Source organism: Acipenser ruthenus, chromosome 33 (assembly GCF_902713425.1).
Source record: "Acipenser ruthenus chromosome 33, fAciRut3.2 maternal haplotype, whole genome shotgun sequence".
Taxonomy (NCBI): Eukaryota; Metazoa; Chordata; class Actinopteri; order Acipenseriformes; family Acipenseridae; genus Acipenser; species Acipenser ruthenus.
Window position 1 is genome coordinate 3,116,960 of NC_081221.1, and position 16,630 is coordinate 3,133,589.

Below are 16,630 nucleotides of genomic sequence, written 5' to 3' on the forward strand. Positions count from 1 at the left end.
CCGAAACGTGCTCCTGCCAAGCCGTCATTTTTCGCACTGCAGATCCACAGCAATGCCACCAGACCTATAGTGCCGGAGGACAACACAGATCTGGCGACTCCACTGCAGAACCACAGGCGCCCTATCGGCCACAGGGGTCGCTGATGCGTGGTGAGCCGTGGATTCCCCTGCCGACCTAAGCCCTCCCTACCCGGGCAGCGCTCAGCCAATTGTGCGCCGCCCCCTAGGAACTCCCGGTCACGGTCGACTGTGACATAGCCTGGATTCGAACCTGCGATCTCCAGGCTATAGGGCACATCCTGCACTCCGCGCGGAGCGCCTTTACTAGATGCGCCACTCGGGAGCCCTGATTCTGTTTCTTAACACAGTAGCCTGCTAACACATTTCACATACATTACCATGCAATAACATAGAATACACTAATAAACGGATTGTGAAATTGTGTGCTTGCTGCATGCTTGTATGTAACTGTAAGGGTCTCCACACACCGGATGCGATGCGATTTATCCTGTGATAAAATGGTACTTTCACACCAGTGTCGACAGGCAACTCTCCTCTGATTGTATCATCAGCTGGAAAAAAATCATTTGTATAATAGTCCTGTTATACAGCTAATAAAAATGTAGAATACGTAATAGCTTTTCAGAATACTTATTTCAGTAAAGATAAACTAATCATACACACCAACTATACCCAGTTCCCTGGAAATGGACTGCCAGATGTTCTTCCTCATTGCTGTGTGTCTGTAATTTTTGTGTCCTTTATTGTACAGCTCCGGGTATTTTGATACTGCAAGAGTGATCTTTTCTTCCGCCACTGTGTACTGAAGGCCATTGGTCAGTCCCCTAGCTGCCGCTTGACAAAATCGCAAAAATAGACACCAATCCTATTTTTTTGCCTTGCTTCAATGCCGCCCCTCGCATCACAGGCAGTGTATCGTGGTGCGGTGTGTCGTACGACACATTCGTTTGTAGCATCGCGTCTGGTGTGCAGAGGCCTTAACTTGCTTCTGCCTTCCTCCTGGGCCGGCTTTGTAAATGAGCTGTTTGTAGCTCTGTGATTCGGATGCGAGTGGTGTGGTGTATAAATTGACTGTCCAGACGTTAGTTCTCCCAAAAACGGCCGTGTTTTCTTTAAACAAACAAAAGAGCCGCCTCTCTACCAACAATGGTATCGGGGGGGCGGGCTTGAAAACCCAAACAACAATACACAAATAATTCCCCCAATCCACGTCCGTAGTGCATCAAATCGCTGCCTGGCCCGCAGCTGATCGCATGGGATTCGTTTTGTGTGCGTGCAGCTACGCGCTTCCTCCAAGATGGCCGACTTCCTGTTTTCGCCCACCGTCCAGTCGACCTGTCTATGGGGAAGTGTACTACCAACCTTCCACCGCGCCCTTTCTGGTTGGGAGGGAGATTTGCAGCTCCGATTCTTTCTCTCTTGATCACAAGCTCATATGGCTTTTCCAGTGAATACTAACAAAATGATGTAATCGTGCAGTAGTTAGCAAGTAAGAGCAGGAACCATACCCAGTTCTTACAATGAAATTGCATAGCTATTGCAAAGTGCTGTATGAAGATGCAGGATGTTTATACAGAGTACAACTGAAAAATGTGGTGCGCATTTAGTTTTGGCAACTGGGTTTCCTTTACTGAAGATGTTTGTGCTGTTGCATCATGGAACACTTGAGTAAATAAACATATATTGCACATTTTTCTATGGTATTTATAATTTACATGCACCATCAGGCTTTTTCTAAACAGGGTTTTACATCATGTAAGCTTATTTTTCTGTTAATAAGTATTTTGTTTATATTGGATGCATGATGGCTAAAAAAGCAAACATAATGGAAAAAGTTATTTTAATGTGCAATATATAACAGATCCAAGTGTTCCTTTTATGGGGAAAAGTTTGTATTGTGTAGGTGTCGGCGAGGATAAACCAGTCGCTCGGAGATCACTTCAATCACATTGTCTGTGCTGAATTGTTCAACTAATCCTCCCGCAGATTGATTATGCAGAACTTTACATGCAGTATGCATTTGCCTTTGGAAACGAGCTAGTCATAGCTCATATGGTCTTTTTCCAATAACATTTTAAATGAGAATATTTGGTTTCCCTGTTAACAATGTTGCTTTCTTTTTGCATGTGTGTGTGATTTTGATTTTTTTTTTTCTTGTGCATTGTGCAGAGCATTTATCCTGCAGTGGATGTTACCATTGTATCTGACCAGCATTCCTATTTACACAAGGGTGAAACACGAACATGCCTGAGTTTTGATGAGTGAGCAATTTTGTTTTAGCTCTAGCTATTGAACTAATGGCTGCTGAACTGCTTGCCCATAACTGATCAAACCTTTTATGGACATTTGACAATAATCAACGTGCTGTGAATTTATCATAGTAAGAAAAACTTTTGAAGGTAGTGACACCTGATAGGATTTTTGCCATGCACATTATATGCCATTACAGAGTCTGTCAAGTCCCCTGTCAGTGAGATAAGATGAGGTTAAAAGCTCTAAAACCATGAATGCATATGAGCCCGGCTCTTTTGCATTGTGGTTAAGATGCTCACTTGAGGTGCGTGAGGTCACTGGTTCGTGCCCAGCCTCCACCCTGTTACACATTATTAACAGGGTCCCCAAAATGTGTATTATTCCATATCATTAATATTAAAAATGTGATTGTTCAAATCTCAACGGTAGGATTTAATTTCCATGTTCTCAGCTAACAATCTATTGCATCCTTGACAGGAGTAAGAAAGTTGTTTCCTTACCTTGTTGGAATAATATTAGCTATGTTGGAAAGCATTCCTTGAGGGCCATGCCTGGTTGGTATCTCAGCACAGTTCTGTGCCTCCCTGAGGTCACTGGCCTCACGTCCTGTTTGTTTCATCTCTCTGCAGAGTTGACGGTAGCTGTCAAGGACCAGTGCTGCCATGTTCCGAAACAGCTTGAAGATGTTGCTTAGCGGCGGCAAGTCGAACCGCAAGAACCGAAACAGCGGTAAGTCACGTGACCTGCTTCTCTCTCTCTCTCTCTCTCTCTCTCTCTCTCTCTCTCTCTCTCTCTCTCTCTCTCGATCAAGAAAAACATATTTCCAGTGACTACAATAAAAAGCAGGTTAGACATTTCAGCATTTCACTCATAAAATGTATTTTCTTGCTTCCCCTTTAAGATTCTAGCAGGTGGCACTGTGTGCTTTGGCTAAAATCCCAACCAAAGAAACACAGGCTGCTGGTGTGCGATGTATAAGTAAAGATAACAAAACGGTGTTACAAGGACTCAGCTTGCTAGTATATGCTGTCAAACTTGAAGAGGTATACATGGTTCGGTGGTTAAAGAAAAGGGCTTGTAACCAGGAGGTCCCCGGTTCAAATCCCGGCTCATTCACTGACTCACTGTGTGACCCTGAGCAAGTCACTTAACCTCCTTGTGCTCCGTCTTTCAGGTGAGACGTTGTTGTAAGTGACTCTGCAGCTGATGCATAGTTCACACACCCTCGTCTCTGTAAGTCAGTCGCCTTGGATAAAGGCGTCTGCTAAATAACCTAATAATAATAATAACAATAATAATAATAATATACTTGTACACAAAAAGCACCCATGAATGCATGCTTGAAAAGCAACTTGTGCATAGACGTACATGCATACCTATACAGTACAACAGATGGATCCCTCTGTTCCAAATCTGCAGTTAGTACATTTCAACGGTGACTTTACTTTTTAGACAAACCATGGTAACCCTTATGCTGTTTTATAATAGTAAAAAGCAGCTCTACAAACTCAGCCCCATTCGTTTCAGTGCATCTTCATTTCATATTGAAGTTCAATGGTGCAGTGTTTTTTTTTTGACCCATCTATGATTACAAAATATAGAGCAGTGACCAAACAAGGTGTTTTTTTTTTATATATATATATATAAACATGTTCTCATCTTGATCCTGATCCTGTTGCAACTTACATAATATGAAAGGAAATTGTATGGTCTTTACATGCATGCAGCACAAACTAACCAGTAGTTGCACGTACATAAATGAAAACGGTGACCAGGTGGAAATAGTGCTGAGTATAAAGAGTTAATAAACATGGCAAACTGGGGTAAACTATAGTAAATGCATAGTAAAACTGCAAAGATACTATGCAAAAATACCCTGGCAGACTTTTATAAGGGAAGACTGCTGTCCACCTGTAACCATGTGGAATAAAGACTGTTCATAATAAAAACTTAAGCAGTGTGTGGGGATGACTGATATTTATGTACTGAAAGCACATAAATAAAGAAATGCATTAATAATAGAGCCGTTATTTAACAGCATGCTTGTGACATCAGCCAAGGGCGTAAAGCAATACAGCAACATAATCATTGTGATGAGGTGAATAACATCCTAATTTTAGCAGCCGTGGCGTGGGTGTCTTCAAAGTTTCTAAGATTCTTCAGAAGCGATGTACAGTAGATGTAATTTATGAGATTGCTAAGGTGTATTTGTCCTGCAAGAGTGACTACCATGCCCAGTTTAGTTCCTACCCAGTTCATGCACTATCACAAATCGACCATAACAGCATTCCTTTGTCTTTTTATTAATACATATTAATATTCATTTCAGCGAAACATGTCCGCTGTCTTTAAATTACTCTCTCTTTAATTGATCCAATTAGATTACAATGCTACAGTTTTGGTATACTATAGGGTTAAATAGATGTCACTCTAAGAAAGCACATTATGTGTGTGTGTAGTTAAATACAGTGAAAACAAACTCAATGGTGTTTTCCAGATATTGGACAGTAGCTGCCTTCACTGGCTTAATATCACATTGCACATGTTGGCTACAGTAGCTGTCCAGCAGTAATGTTTTAAACAATAAAATTCAAAGTTGTGGGTAATACGGATGCCAAGCAATGCAACAAGCACATTGTGAACATTGTTACCTGATGAAGGTTTGCAGTCTGAGCACTTGTATGTATACAGTAAGCCTAATATTTAGTACTGCCATTTTGTTTTGGCTGCAGATCTGTGTTTTTGGTTAGTTTTAGTTATTATTATTTATTTCTTAGCAGACGCCCTTATCCAGGGCGACTTACAATTGTTACAAGATATCACATTATTTTTACATACAATTACCCATTTATACAGTTGGGTTTTTACTGGAGCAATCTAGGTAAAGCACCTTGCTGAAGGGTACAGCAGCAGTGTCCCCCACCTGGGATTGAACCCACGACCCTCCGGTCAAGAGTCCAGAACCCTAACCACTACTCCACACTGCTGCCCCTAGTTAGTTATGGCTTCAAACCCTAAACTTCAAATTAAAAACCACCAGCTAAAACAAAGACCAGGTTGTGCCACACAAATGTTGTGATCCCATTCTAATAAACCTTACAAAGACACATGTTAAGAAAAATGGGAAGCATACTGCTATAGTAGGAGCACAACATACACTAAGGCACTTAACCAGATAACAAGTCACATGTGCAGTTAGCAGTTAGCAGTTTGTTGGCTGATCGGTCTACAGAAAGTTCAGCTAGTAATTACTAAATAATTAGGTTTTTTGAAAACGTTTATGTAGCTTTAATTCATTTTTCATTTTGAGTCTGTGAACAGCAGCAATATGTCATGAATACAGGTGATCGGTCTTTGGCCGAACCAGCAACACAAGCCTTGGGAGATTGCGAGTTCCTGTCCCCCGTGTGCATGAATAAAGATGGGCCTGGAATAAGTTGTTCTCTTGGCAGCAATATGCAGCTCTGGCCCCATTCATCTCAGGTTTCTTTTTTTGCCATCTGTGGAAACGTCGTGATTTATCTGTGGATTGGTCTGTGGAATGAGCCGTGGCCCTGCAGGTAGCCGTGTAATCGCTCCCCTGTGAGTGGTAATGGCTGCTCTTCAAGTGAGGCTGCGAGGATCAGCTGAAGGGAATTGCTCCTGCATTTTAATAAAGATAAATTCTAGGCAGCTGCAGCATTTCCATTGGTATGCTTTGAAAAATATATAATTTTGTTAAAGTAAAAAAAAATAGAATCACCTTAAAGTTGTTGACGTAGATGTTCAGTTTTAAACTGCAGTAGTTTTGTCTAGAGTCCGCTATTCTTTGAGAGAGAAAACAGGCCTTGTTGAGAGTCCAGTTTGTTTACATCACAAGGCAGAACACTATGTTGCTCTGTTTGCCAAGTATGGTCATGTTAATACTTACAGCATTAGGAGGTTATGGATAGCTCAGGAAATAAAACCGAAGTTCTGAAAAGGAGACTTTTCTAAACGTTTGTTTGTAGCACAAACATTTTACCCGAAATTCATAGGCTGTATATTTAACGTGGTCTTTATGAGGAAACAATAACAACTTTATTACCTTTTAAATGAGGAAAAATGTGTGAAATAAAAATAAACGTGCCTTACTAAGGTAATTGCCTTTGGCAAAGAGATGGTAGTATTTCTTAATCACGTTTTTTAACTCCTTGTTTTCCTTGCTTCTCGTAGTTCTTAAACTCTAATGAAAAAATCCCATCTGCTACTGGAGTAATTATATCTTATCTTGATTTTTTTTTTTTTTTAATTAGAATTTTTTTCAATATCCCCCCACCTTACAATCCATACAGTGTATGATCCATACAGGGTACATGTTGTTAGCACAGGTTACTTAATTGAACCAGTTCATGGCTTAATTAGTGAAGATTAACATGTGTTCCAGGTCTTTAGCAATTGGAAACCTCTGGTGTGAATAAATAGGGGTAATGTTGGCTTGTCAGGTGTCAGGAGTCATTTGGGACAGGATGTTTCTGTAAGTGCTGCAGCCCCAGTTTGTGAACCAGTGGAGACCTGGGGCTTTCCCTTCAGTGTCGACCTGGGCAGAGTGCTGTTCTTGGGCAGGGTTCCACCCCTTTCCAGTTTCTCACATCATGGCCTTGTTTTACTTTTTCTTTTAGGTTTTGTTTTTATTTCTGATCACTGCAAGTTTAGAGTTAGCTGATGTGAATCAAATCTCTTTCTTTATTCCTTGCATAGTGTTATACTAAAAATAATAGTGAGTGTTCCTTTCCTTGATCTTCTTACTCTTCTGCAGTGTTGACAGAGTTATAAATACATAATACAGTACATCTAGTACGCATTTATTTTCACAGTAGAGAGTGGAAATATATAAAGGAGCACCCTGGGATTTCAAAGCAAGCCTGATGCATGCTGTACATGATTGACAGTTAGTTGTTAATTCATTTCTAAGGGAAGTTTACAGGCAGTTTCAAATTACATAAGGACGAGTAAAAACTTCAAATTGAACACAAACGGCTGTTGCCTCCTCAAAAAATCTTCAGAGGGCTGACAGTCAACATTCAGAAAAACTTGGGATACACTTCCAACACTTTGTAGACTCCATACCCATGAGCTGCTGTTATTTTTGGCAATACACCTGTTTGGAATAAAATTCCAATTTGGTAATCCTAATGTGTTTTTTTTAATATATATATAAAACAAGGAATAAACGCTTGGTGTCCAATTGCATAGCAGTTTGAACCATTCTAGCGTTTGATGTAAACTTAATTAGCCATAGCTGAGCTTAATAAAACACAGCGCACACACACACCTCAGGTAGCTTACAGTTAAGGCTCAAGTGAAAACCTGGAATGGCTCCAACTGCAACACAATGGGAGTGTAGTTCCCTGGTTCGGAGCTGGCACTGCTGTTGGCGTTTTCAAGGCAAGCCTCCCTGGCAGGTTGGGAGGGGAAGGTGCCCCGGTAATCCGAATCCCTTCCTAATTGTTCCCAGCTTGCGCTGACCTCATCAGTGGAGAATGAAGGCTGCTTTCCGTCAGACTGTCAGAGCCGCTGAGTCAGAGGTGTCACTGAACCCCAGGCCATGGCTGCCTGGTAACCTGGCACGCTTTGTTTTAAATACCTGCGTAGGCAATGCATCGCACGCCCGTGGATGTGGCTCGCGAACAATACCTGCAACCCATATAAAAGGAAAGGTCTTACAAAATGAAAGTTCAAACAAATCTGAATAATCAGCCATACACTGACTGTGATAAGAGTTTAAATTGAAACGAACAATAGGAGAGTTTAATTAGCTTGATTTCAGCTAGTATGAGGAATATGGATATCTTTTATATGGGGTTGTTTAGGGCTATTATGCAAAATACAGGACCCCCTTCACAACGCAGTGCAGGGATTCATTATCTTAGGGCAGTCTTCAGCTTTTCATGTCATCATCTGTTTTTAAATGCTTGCAAATATACAGGATTGCAGTCAGACGCAGCAGTCTCCTGTAAGATGAGCAATAGTAATGATTTTAGAGTGCAGGCTACCACTAGCTGGGCTAGCTAATGCAGTCTGTGCCTTGGCCTCTGCGGTAATTTTTATAGTGGTTTGAGAACATTTAGTGGTTAAAGTGCAGTCTTAAGGCTTGTTGTCTGTTGTTCTTAGAAGCTGACAACAGCACAGCTTTTATCTCAGGATTCTATCCCACTAAAAATTCTGTGCGGTTTGTAATGCTGAGACAGTATGCAGAGCTGACTTTGCACATTGCCTTCTGCTTGCATTACTTGACTAGGAACATTTGTTCTACACTTTCCTTGAAATTGGTCTTTTAATTGGTGCAATTATTTCTCTGAAAGCATGATGCATTACCATTACAATCTGTAGACCTTTCTCTTCTGATCAAATGTGTTCTAGATTTCCGTTAAAGCAAACCAAAATAAAAGGGATCTGTTTTTTAATTTTTTTTTTGAAAGGTTCATTTTGTAATCCACCAAATCCCCAGTCGTGTATTTTTTATTAATTTTTTAGCATAGTTCAGAGGGATCGTGAAGGATTCAGGAAGCGCTCGTGCTCTTCCCTTGAGTGAACCTGTAGGACGAAAGCTACCCTTTTTGAAGTGGTGTTTTCTGTTGGATTGGGACCGAGCTGTTGTTGAGTGTCATGTGAGTTGTGATGTCACGGACCAGGAGTAACAGAAACCAAACAATGGATGGCGGATGTGAAACTGAGCGCTACGGCGCTCAGCTGTTTTATTAAATAAAATAAAACAAAAGATTTAAACGAAACAAAACACTACAAACAAAAAGGCGCGTTGGCCAAACAAATAAGTATCGTGCTGGTGTAAAAACCAGCACGCTTAGCAGTTGTTCTTACTTTTTCTCTCTCTCTCTCTATCTCTCCACAAAAACCACCTCGCCTCTGACACTCTTCCCCATAGCACGGACAGCTGGAGGCTTTTATATTCTGGCCAAGGGGTTAACTAGCTCTTAATTATCTTATTGCCCCTCGGCCACAGTCTGCACAAGTTTAGTAAGGATGCGTGACTGTCAGCTACTTAAATAATCAGTAGCTGATCAGTCATGCATCCTCACAAGGTTGCAAAACAACAACAAATAATAATCGGCTTTCGCCGTCATATAAACATATAACTCATAATATAAATAAATAATAAACAAAGGGGCGGGATAGTCCGCCACATGGATGCTTGAGTTAATGCTGCTTTTGTAGTTTAGCCAGCAGTAATTGATTACTTTACACGGTTTGGGAACTGGGAGCTTCAGTGTTTTTCAATGTTGGTGTTGAACCCTGAGGTAAATCTCGTGGTTTCAATGCATTGTTTTAAGGTTCACCTCTCATTTTAAGGGTAGGTATGCTGTTTCAGTATACAGGAGCGGAACCCATACAGTTATGACATAGTTGGTTCCCATCTATAATAGTGCTGCAAGATTTATACTTAATGCAGATTACAACTAGCCCCACTGTACTCTCTAGGAAACTTTAGGGTGGCTTAATCTGGAGAATAGGAGGCTCTCACATTTTCTGTGTTTAGTTTATAAGGTGTACACTGGAAATGCTCCAAGTTACATTTCTGTTAGAGACATGTACTGAGATCAAATGATGTGCCTACTTTTAAAATCCCTAAACTGAGATCTAATGTGGGCCAACATGCCTCTGTACATCAAGTATCTCATCTTTGGAACTCACTGCCTTTGAACATAAAAACAGCCTCTTCGCAATACCTTTTTAGATCACTCAGAAATATGTATTTTAAAATCTGACCAGGGTTGCAAATCCTGTGCATGCTGACTGACCAGGATCATATAAATGTTTTTTTTTGTTTGTTTTGTATTACTGTTTTTTTTTTTTAGGATTTGTTTTTGAGTTTTTGTCTGTTTGTCTGTTTTGAATGATTTGTCTAGTTTTGCCATTGATTTTTATAATGTTATTCCTTGCCGCCTTCTCCTCCCAGGACCCCCTTGAAATGACATATCATATCATACATATCTCAAGGGTTCTATCCTGGTTTAAATAAATACTTTCTTTAGGATTTTAAGCAATTGTTATCCCTGTTGATTTTGGCCTGTTGATATATGTATTTTTTGCATGCCATTCCTTTACAGCATTGGAGAAAAAAGTGTCACACAATGTGTTATTTATCTGTTTCACAACACGCTTGTTTTGATCATTACCTGGCTGAAATATGGAGCAGTTATTGAGCAGCAGAAGGCAATGGGAATTTCTACACCTCAAAAAAAAAAAACAACCAAACTGAAAACAGTGCATTCCTGTTGCTAAATCTCAAAGAGCACAGTGCTCACATATTATAACTCAAGCTGTTTTGGCCTCTTCACTGTACATCGAGTACACTGTGGCTTAGCTAATAGCTGGCTGACTGGGTCCGTGCCAGCATTGAGGCTACAGCTCTCCCTGGCTACTGCTGCTGCTGAGAATTCAATTTAAGCCTCCTGTGATTGCCAGCGGTATCCTGTATTAATATCTATCCTCTCTTTCTGCTTGCACTGTCAATTCCTAAGGTCTCTTAAGATTGCTCTCAACCCTTAGACAAGGATACATTTCTAGAGCCTATAGACTTGAAGTGCGCAAATGTAAATGGATCAAATTGAGACAGTCTGTAAAAATGTGACAAAGATATGTTTTGGAGAAATGTCAAACCTAAAAATGGCTTTTACTGGGATGGTAAACCAGCAGTTACGATCAGAGTTAAGCCCTCTGATTTTGGGAAAACAATCAGAGAAGATAAACTGCGGCCTTTCTGGAGTTCAGTCTTTCTGTTCCATTTACAGCCGCAGTGCAGCTGAATGTAACATTTTCGTAAAATTTGTATAATACCAAACATGAGTTTTATAGTTTTGCTTCTTTTGATTTCCTTCTTCGTTAGATACTTTTGAATCTTCTGAAATAATTAGAATCTAGTCAATTCAAATGCACGGCTGAACAAGCATTTGGCCACGAATTTCTGTTTGAATTTATATAAGAAAACGCAGCACTGCTTTATAACTTGTGGTGTTCAGTTTAATGGCACTATCTAATCAAGGTATACGATGACATACAATTAGCACATGCAATTTACAGTAATGCATTAGCAGAATACATAACAGCTCTGGAAATGTAGATAATGCTGGTCAAGAAACTGCACAGTTTCTTGTTTTATCTGTTTCGTTTTGGTTTTTTTTTATTGGCTATTTCCATAGGCACCGTTGAGGCGCTTCTGTTTAGCTTGCTACTGTAGATGACATGATGAAGCGAATCAATAGTAAGGCTCGGAGTCGACAAGGCAATTACTGTTTATCACAGGAATTAAATTGAGCGTCTCATTATTGGAGATGTAAACAGAGCAACAGGCCTCCTAATTGTCACATAGCGCAGAGCCCAGACATGCAAGAGCACTGATCATGCAATCCCAGGATGTCTGCTGCTGGTACAAACCTTAACCGCAGGCAGCTCCACCGGCACCCAGGCCAGCCATCAGGTGACAGGCGGGGGCACAGAGTGGTTCCAGGTGGGGCAGTGGGTTAATGCACTTAAGCCTTTTTTCTAGCCATCACAAAAACTGTGTTTAATATCGACCAGCAGTTTCTCATCAACACACCTGGTGGTACGACCCCCTCAGCACCACTATTGTGCAGGACTAAGTGGCTTTTTCTAATGAATAAGTTGGGCAATGAGTAAGAATTACATTAAGACTTCCATAGAGAAGATACTAATATTCAGGTAATACGAAATTGTTACATAGCTGAAACTGTGTGTAACAAGGGGTTCTTGGGTTAAGATACTGAATTATTTATTAAAAGTTTTGCAACATTAGCTGTTTGTTGTTCCTTCTTTTTGCCAGACATGGTATAGAGGGTGTGGTCTTGCAGGCAGCCTGGTTAAATTGGCTGTACTGGAGATCTGCGTTTCGACCAGAAGGGTTGGTCAGTCGGAGCACAGTCTAACTGTTCCTGCGATTTCTGCAGGAAAGATACAATCTAATTAGAGACAGGCAGCTTCACAACAATAGCCAGATATGACAGATTATGTAAGAATTATTCAGTGAAAGAACGGAATTCTGTTGTTGTGTTATTATTATTATTATTATTATTATTATTATTATTATTATTATTTATTTCTTAACAGACGCCCTTATCCAGGGCGACTTACAATTGTTACAAGATATCACATTATACATTATTTCACATTATACAGATATCACATTATACAGATATCACATTATTTTTACATACAATTACCCATTTATACAGTTGGGTTTTTACTGGAGCAATCTAGGTAAAGTACCTTGCTCAAGGGTACAACAGCAGTGTCCCCCACTGGGGATTGAACCCACAACCCTCCGGTCAAGAGTCCAGAGCCCTAACCACTACTCCACACTGCTTAAAATAAACAAATCAATAAATACCATTGGTTTCCAGCTCTGATACTGGAAATAGTTTGTCTCTGGGGCAATACTACTTTTATTCACTCCTGATTTACATTTTGATCAATGTGTCCTTATAAAAATATTGCAGTGCTAATAATGCAGTATTTTGTATTCAGTCATTTGGTGTGTATGCAGAACAAAGTGACAGCATCCAAAAAACTACAATATTTCCCATATCCAAGATTTTCTTCTAAGAAATACATAGTTTCAATTCAAAGTTTTCCTCAATGTCTTTAATTAAACATTAAGAAGACTTTGTTTGTTTGTTTGTTTGTTTGTATTTGAATTTATTAGATTTCTTTTAGTATTACTAAATTGACCGATATTGAGTGTTTTTATAGTTATTGATGATCTCAGCAAGTACTGAGCCAGCAAAGTCACTAGAATTACATTTCAGTACTGACAAATCCTGACCCAGCATATTTAATGCAGAAAAAACTGCTCTTCAATCTTAGAGCTGGCAAAGTTTGATGCAAAGAAATCAATCGCAGTACTTTACTGAAAAAGTTCTCAATAGAGGAATGAGAATGCCCCCCACCCGGTGGCTCATCTGGTAAAAGCACGGCCGCGTGGTGTACAGGGAGTGTCATGCAGTCAGGGGAGGGCAGGTTCACATCCTGGCTGTGCGAAGTCACCAGTCTTCGCTGGGGATTCTAGAGGGAGCATTGCATTGGCTGTGGTTCTCCCGTGGGTTAGGAAGGGAAAACCAGCAGAGACTGTTTCTCCTCATTGCGCTATGCAGACCCTACCAGCCAGGTGCCTAGTGAGCGCAAGCGGACACTTACAGGGCTGCCCTTTGTCATTCAGAGACCGGTAGCTCGCTGGCATCCTGGGAGTAAAAGAGGAAGCTGGCTCGGTCGTGGGGTCGGACTGACGCCCACCGTATCTTCAGTTCTCCTGAGCTGTGTTGGGAATTGCTGCGGTGAGGGGAAAAATAATTGGACATTCTAAATTGGGGAGAAAATCGGGGGTAAAATAATTGGGCCTTACATTTAAAAAAATAAAATAAACAAATAAATAAATACCATTGGTTTCCAGCTCTGATACTGGAAATAGTTTGCAGTAAGAGAACTGTGCCAGGGTTGTACCAACAAGGAGTTAAAGATGTGGGAAGCACTCCGCTTCCTTTATTTCCTGCTGACGGGGCTCTGACTGTGGAGCCGAGCTGTGTGGAGCTGTGCTGCTCTCCCAGCCTCGCAGTCGGAGATCCACATCCCCACACACACACACTGCATCAGTGCAGATCTCTGCAGAGCCAGGACTTGAGACACTTCCTCTCCCTCTCTCTGCTGCACACCTGCTCGCTCTCATTCCACTCCAGTGCGTGGGCTGCACAGGGATGGCCCTAGATGAAAAGGTAGGAGTGTTGCTATAGTTAGTACAAGCACAGCACTTGGCTGGGAATCGAAACTGCAGAGACATGGGTGGTTGTGTGAGAATGTATTGGCAGGAGACTCTGGACGGTCTGTGTTGAATTTACTGCTTCAAAGACCAGAATACTGTACATGTCTTGTTAGTGAGTTGATTAGATCTTTGCGATCAAAGGTCCACTTTTAGTACTTTGCTGGCTCTCAGTACCCCAGCACTGAATGCTGGAGGCACCACCGTACGCAGTCCAGCATGCAGCATACTATTTGCAGCCTTCCAAAGAAGCAGAGTTGAATGCAGGTGGCTCTTTGTAGAACCTTGTACGGTATGCTGAATGCATATTTTGGTACGCTGTAGAAATCTATGAAGATACTATTAGATAAAGATGCATTTACTGCATGTGTAGTACATTACAATTGCTTACTCTGTCAGTTTATTGAATGTTGAGTTGAATTTGACTGCTCTACAGTGCAGTTTATGTATGCTTCTATTGTACGACCCGCTCACTGCATAAGTGTGCCTTATAATATATTCATGCCTGCCTGATGCCAGTTCATGCATGCAGTCTCACCGGTGTGCTCTGCCTCTATAGCTTCGAACGATAGGTAAGTTTTAGACTGAATCTGACAGCGAAACCTGTCTTCCAGCAATTGCAATGGGAAGTAAGGTTTTAAAAATGTATTGGATTCACTAGAGCGCAGTGAAATGGGTTGTAATGCATGGAAGAAGTCAACCACTCACATAAGTAAATCCTGAGTTCACAGATCTTGTGTACGCATGAAGCAGACAAACTAACAATGTGCATCCCTTATAAAAGTTTGACATGTGTTTGCACAATTCCTTTCTATGAATTTACTGCCTACACTTCACCAGAGCTATTTATAATTTACCATGCCTACCTGTGCTTTACCATGCTTTCACTGTGCTTTTATGTTCTGCTTTTGTACAGTTTGCTTATGCATTTATATCGCTGGAAACTTCCAGCAAGGATGAAGTAAGGTTTATTGTGTAGAAGTGTCAACCCTGTGAAGGGACAGAGGTGCAATGCAGAGTAGTGGGGACTCTGCTCATTTAACATTTATGCTCTTCAAATCAAAATATATAAATTGAATGCTGATACATAGTTTGATAGAAAGTAGTTTGGTGGTGGGGAATTCAAGTCACTATTAATTGTATGTCAAATTGGAAATTATTTTACTATGTGATTAAATAGTTACTTAATACTTTCCATCTGAGCCACTGCTATTGCTAAAACAGCAACGTAGTTGAGACTATTTTCTAGGAGGCAAAATGATGTGCAGAAACTGCTGTGAAATGATTACACTTTAGAGAACACAGTAAGAGGTGTCCATGCACCACCGAGGCGCTCAGTAAAATCTGGAATGGCTCAAACTTCTATGCAATGGGAGCCCAACCTGATTTTGCCCAGCTTTGAGAACAGGCTGTTGCTGTGCTAGTGCCCTGTGGTGCTGCTCTTCTGCTCCCCCAGTGTTTGGCACAATGGAGAAGCCTATTACTTATCCGCGGTCTGTTCCCAGCTTGGCCCAGCCCCCCCCCCCGGCATGGGCAGACACCCCTTCTGCTCTCTGCTGCACAAACTGTTAAACAAAAATCCTTTCCATTCCCCCATGCTTCATTAATCATATTCCTTTTATTCTCAAAGCTCAGTCAGTGCGCTGTACTGTTCTTTGTTTGGGTCGTTTGTCCTGTTCTGTGTGCTAGCTTTAGGATATTTTTCTTGCTTTTGCTTGAAAAATATCCCCCCCCCCCCCCCCCCCCATAAAAAATATAAAAAATACTGCTTTTACACACACTGTAGCCATTACGTGACTGCAAAAGGAAATGTGTGCGTTACTTAGTATAGGTGTTTAAAATCATTGAGGGCCAGTGCATGGAAGGAAGCCACAGAAGAGAGGACAGCTTGCCCTGACTTCAACCTGGACAGGCTTTACAAAGAACCTGTGTGGGATCATCGTGACAGGCAGCTCTCCCTTCAAAGGAAGCCAAGCCCTGGTATCTGCAGGATGCTTTCCTGGAGGTTGTGCAGGTTATAAATCAGCATTGTTTGCCATTTTGACTAACTCGATGTTGTTCTAGTCAAATCGACTGTGTGTTTGACCCTCAACAACATCTGTTTTATAACCGGGCAGCAGTGTGGAGTAGTGGTTAGGGCTCTGGACTCTTGACCGGAGGGTCGTGGGTTCAATCCTTGGTGGGGGACACTGCTGTTGTACCCTTGAGCAAGGTACTTTACCTAGATTGCTCCAGTAAAAACCCAACTGTATAAATGGGTACGTAAAAATAATGTGATATCTTGTAACAATTGTAAGTCTCCCTGGATAAGGGTGTCTGCTAAGAAATAAATAATAATAACCATCTTTAGTCTTTTAATTCGACAGTTTGTTATCAATCAACATGATTTACTGTCTGTGTCTCTTCAACCATACTGTAAAACCTTCCTGTTTTACCAACTCATGGCCATTTGATCTCTGTTCAATGCCTTAACCAATACTAATATTGTTTTGGTCAACATTATATTGTTGAGGTCCTCATTGTACTGTAGGATACATGCAGTGTAGGTCA

General features: G+C 41.0%; 1 protein-coding gene across 9 annotated transcripts in view; it reads left to right on the plus strand.

The window, feature by feature from the left end:
- LOC117433285 (protein TANC2-like) overlaps positions 1–16,630 on the plus strand; it is a 222,268-nt gene that overhangs the window by 84,386 nt on the left and 121,252 nt on the right. For 8 of the 9 annotated variants that reach the window (XM_059006723.1, XM_059006722.1, XM_034055416.3 and 5 more), the window contains one exon: positions 2,904–3,003. In XM_059006723.1, coding sequence (XP_058862706.1) covers positions 2,937–3,003 — 67 coding nt within the window. In that variant the 5' untranslated portion in view covers positions 2,904–2,936. Of the gene's footprint in view, positions 1–2,903; positions 3,004–13,872; positions 14,037–16,630 lie in introns of those variants that run through there. The other variant, XM_059006730.1, reaches the window with a different exon arrangement.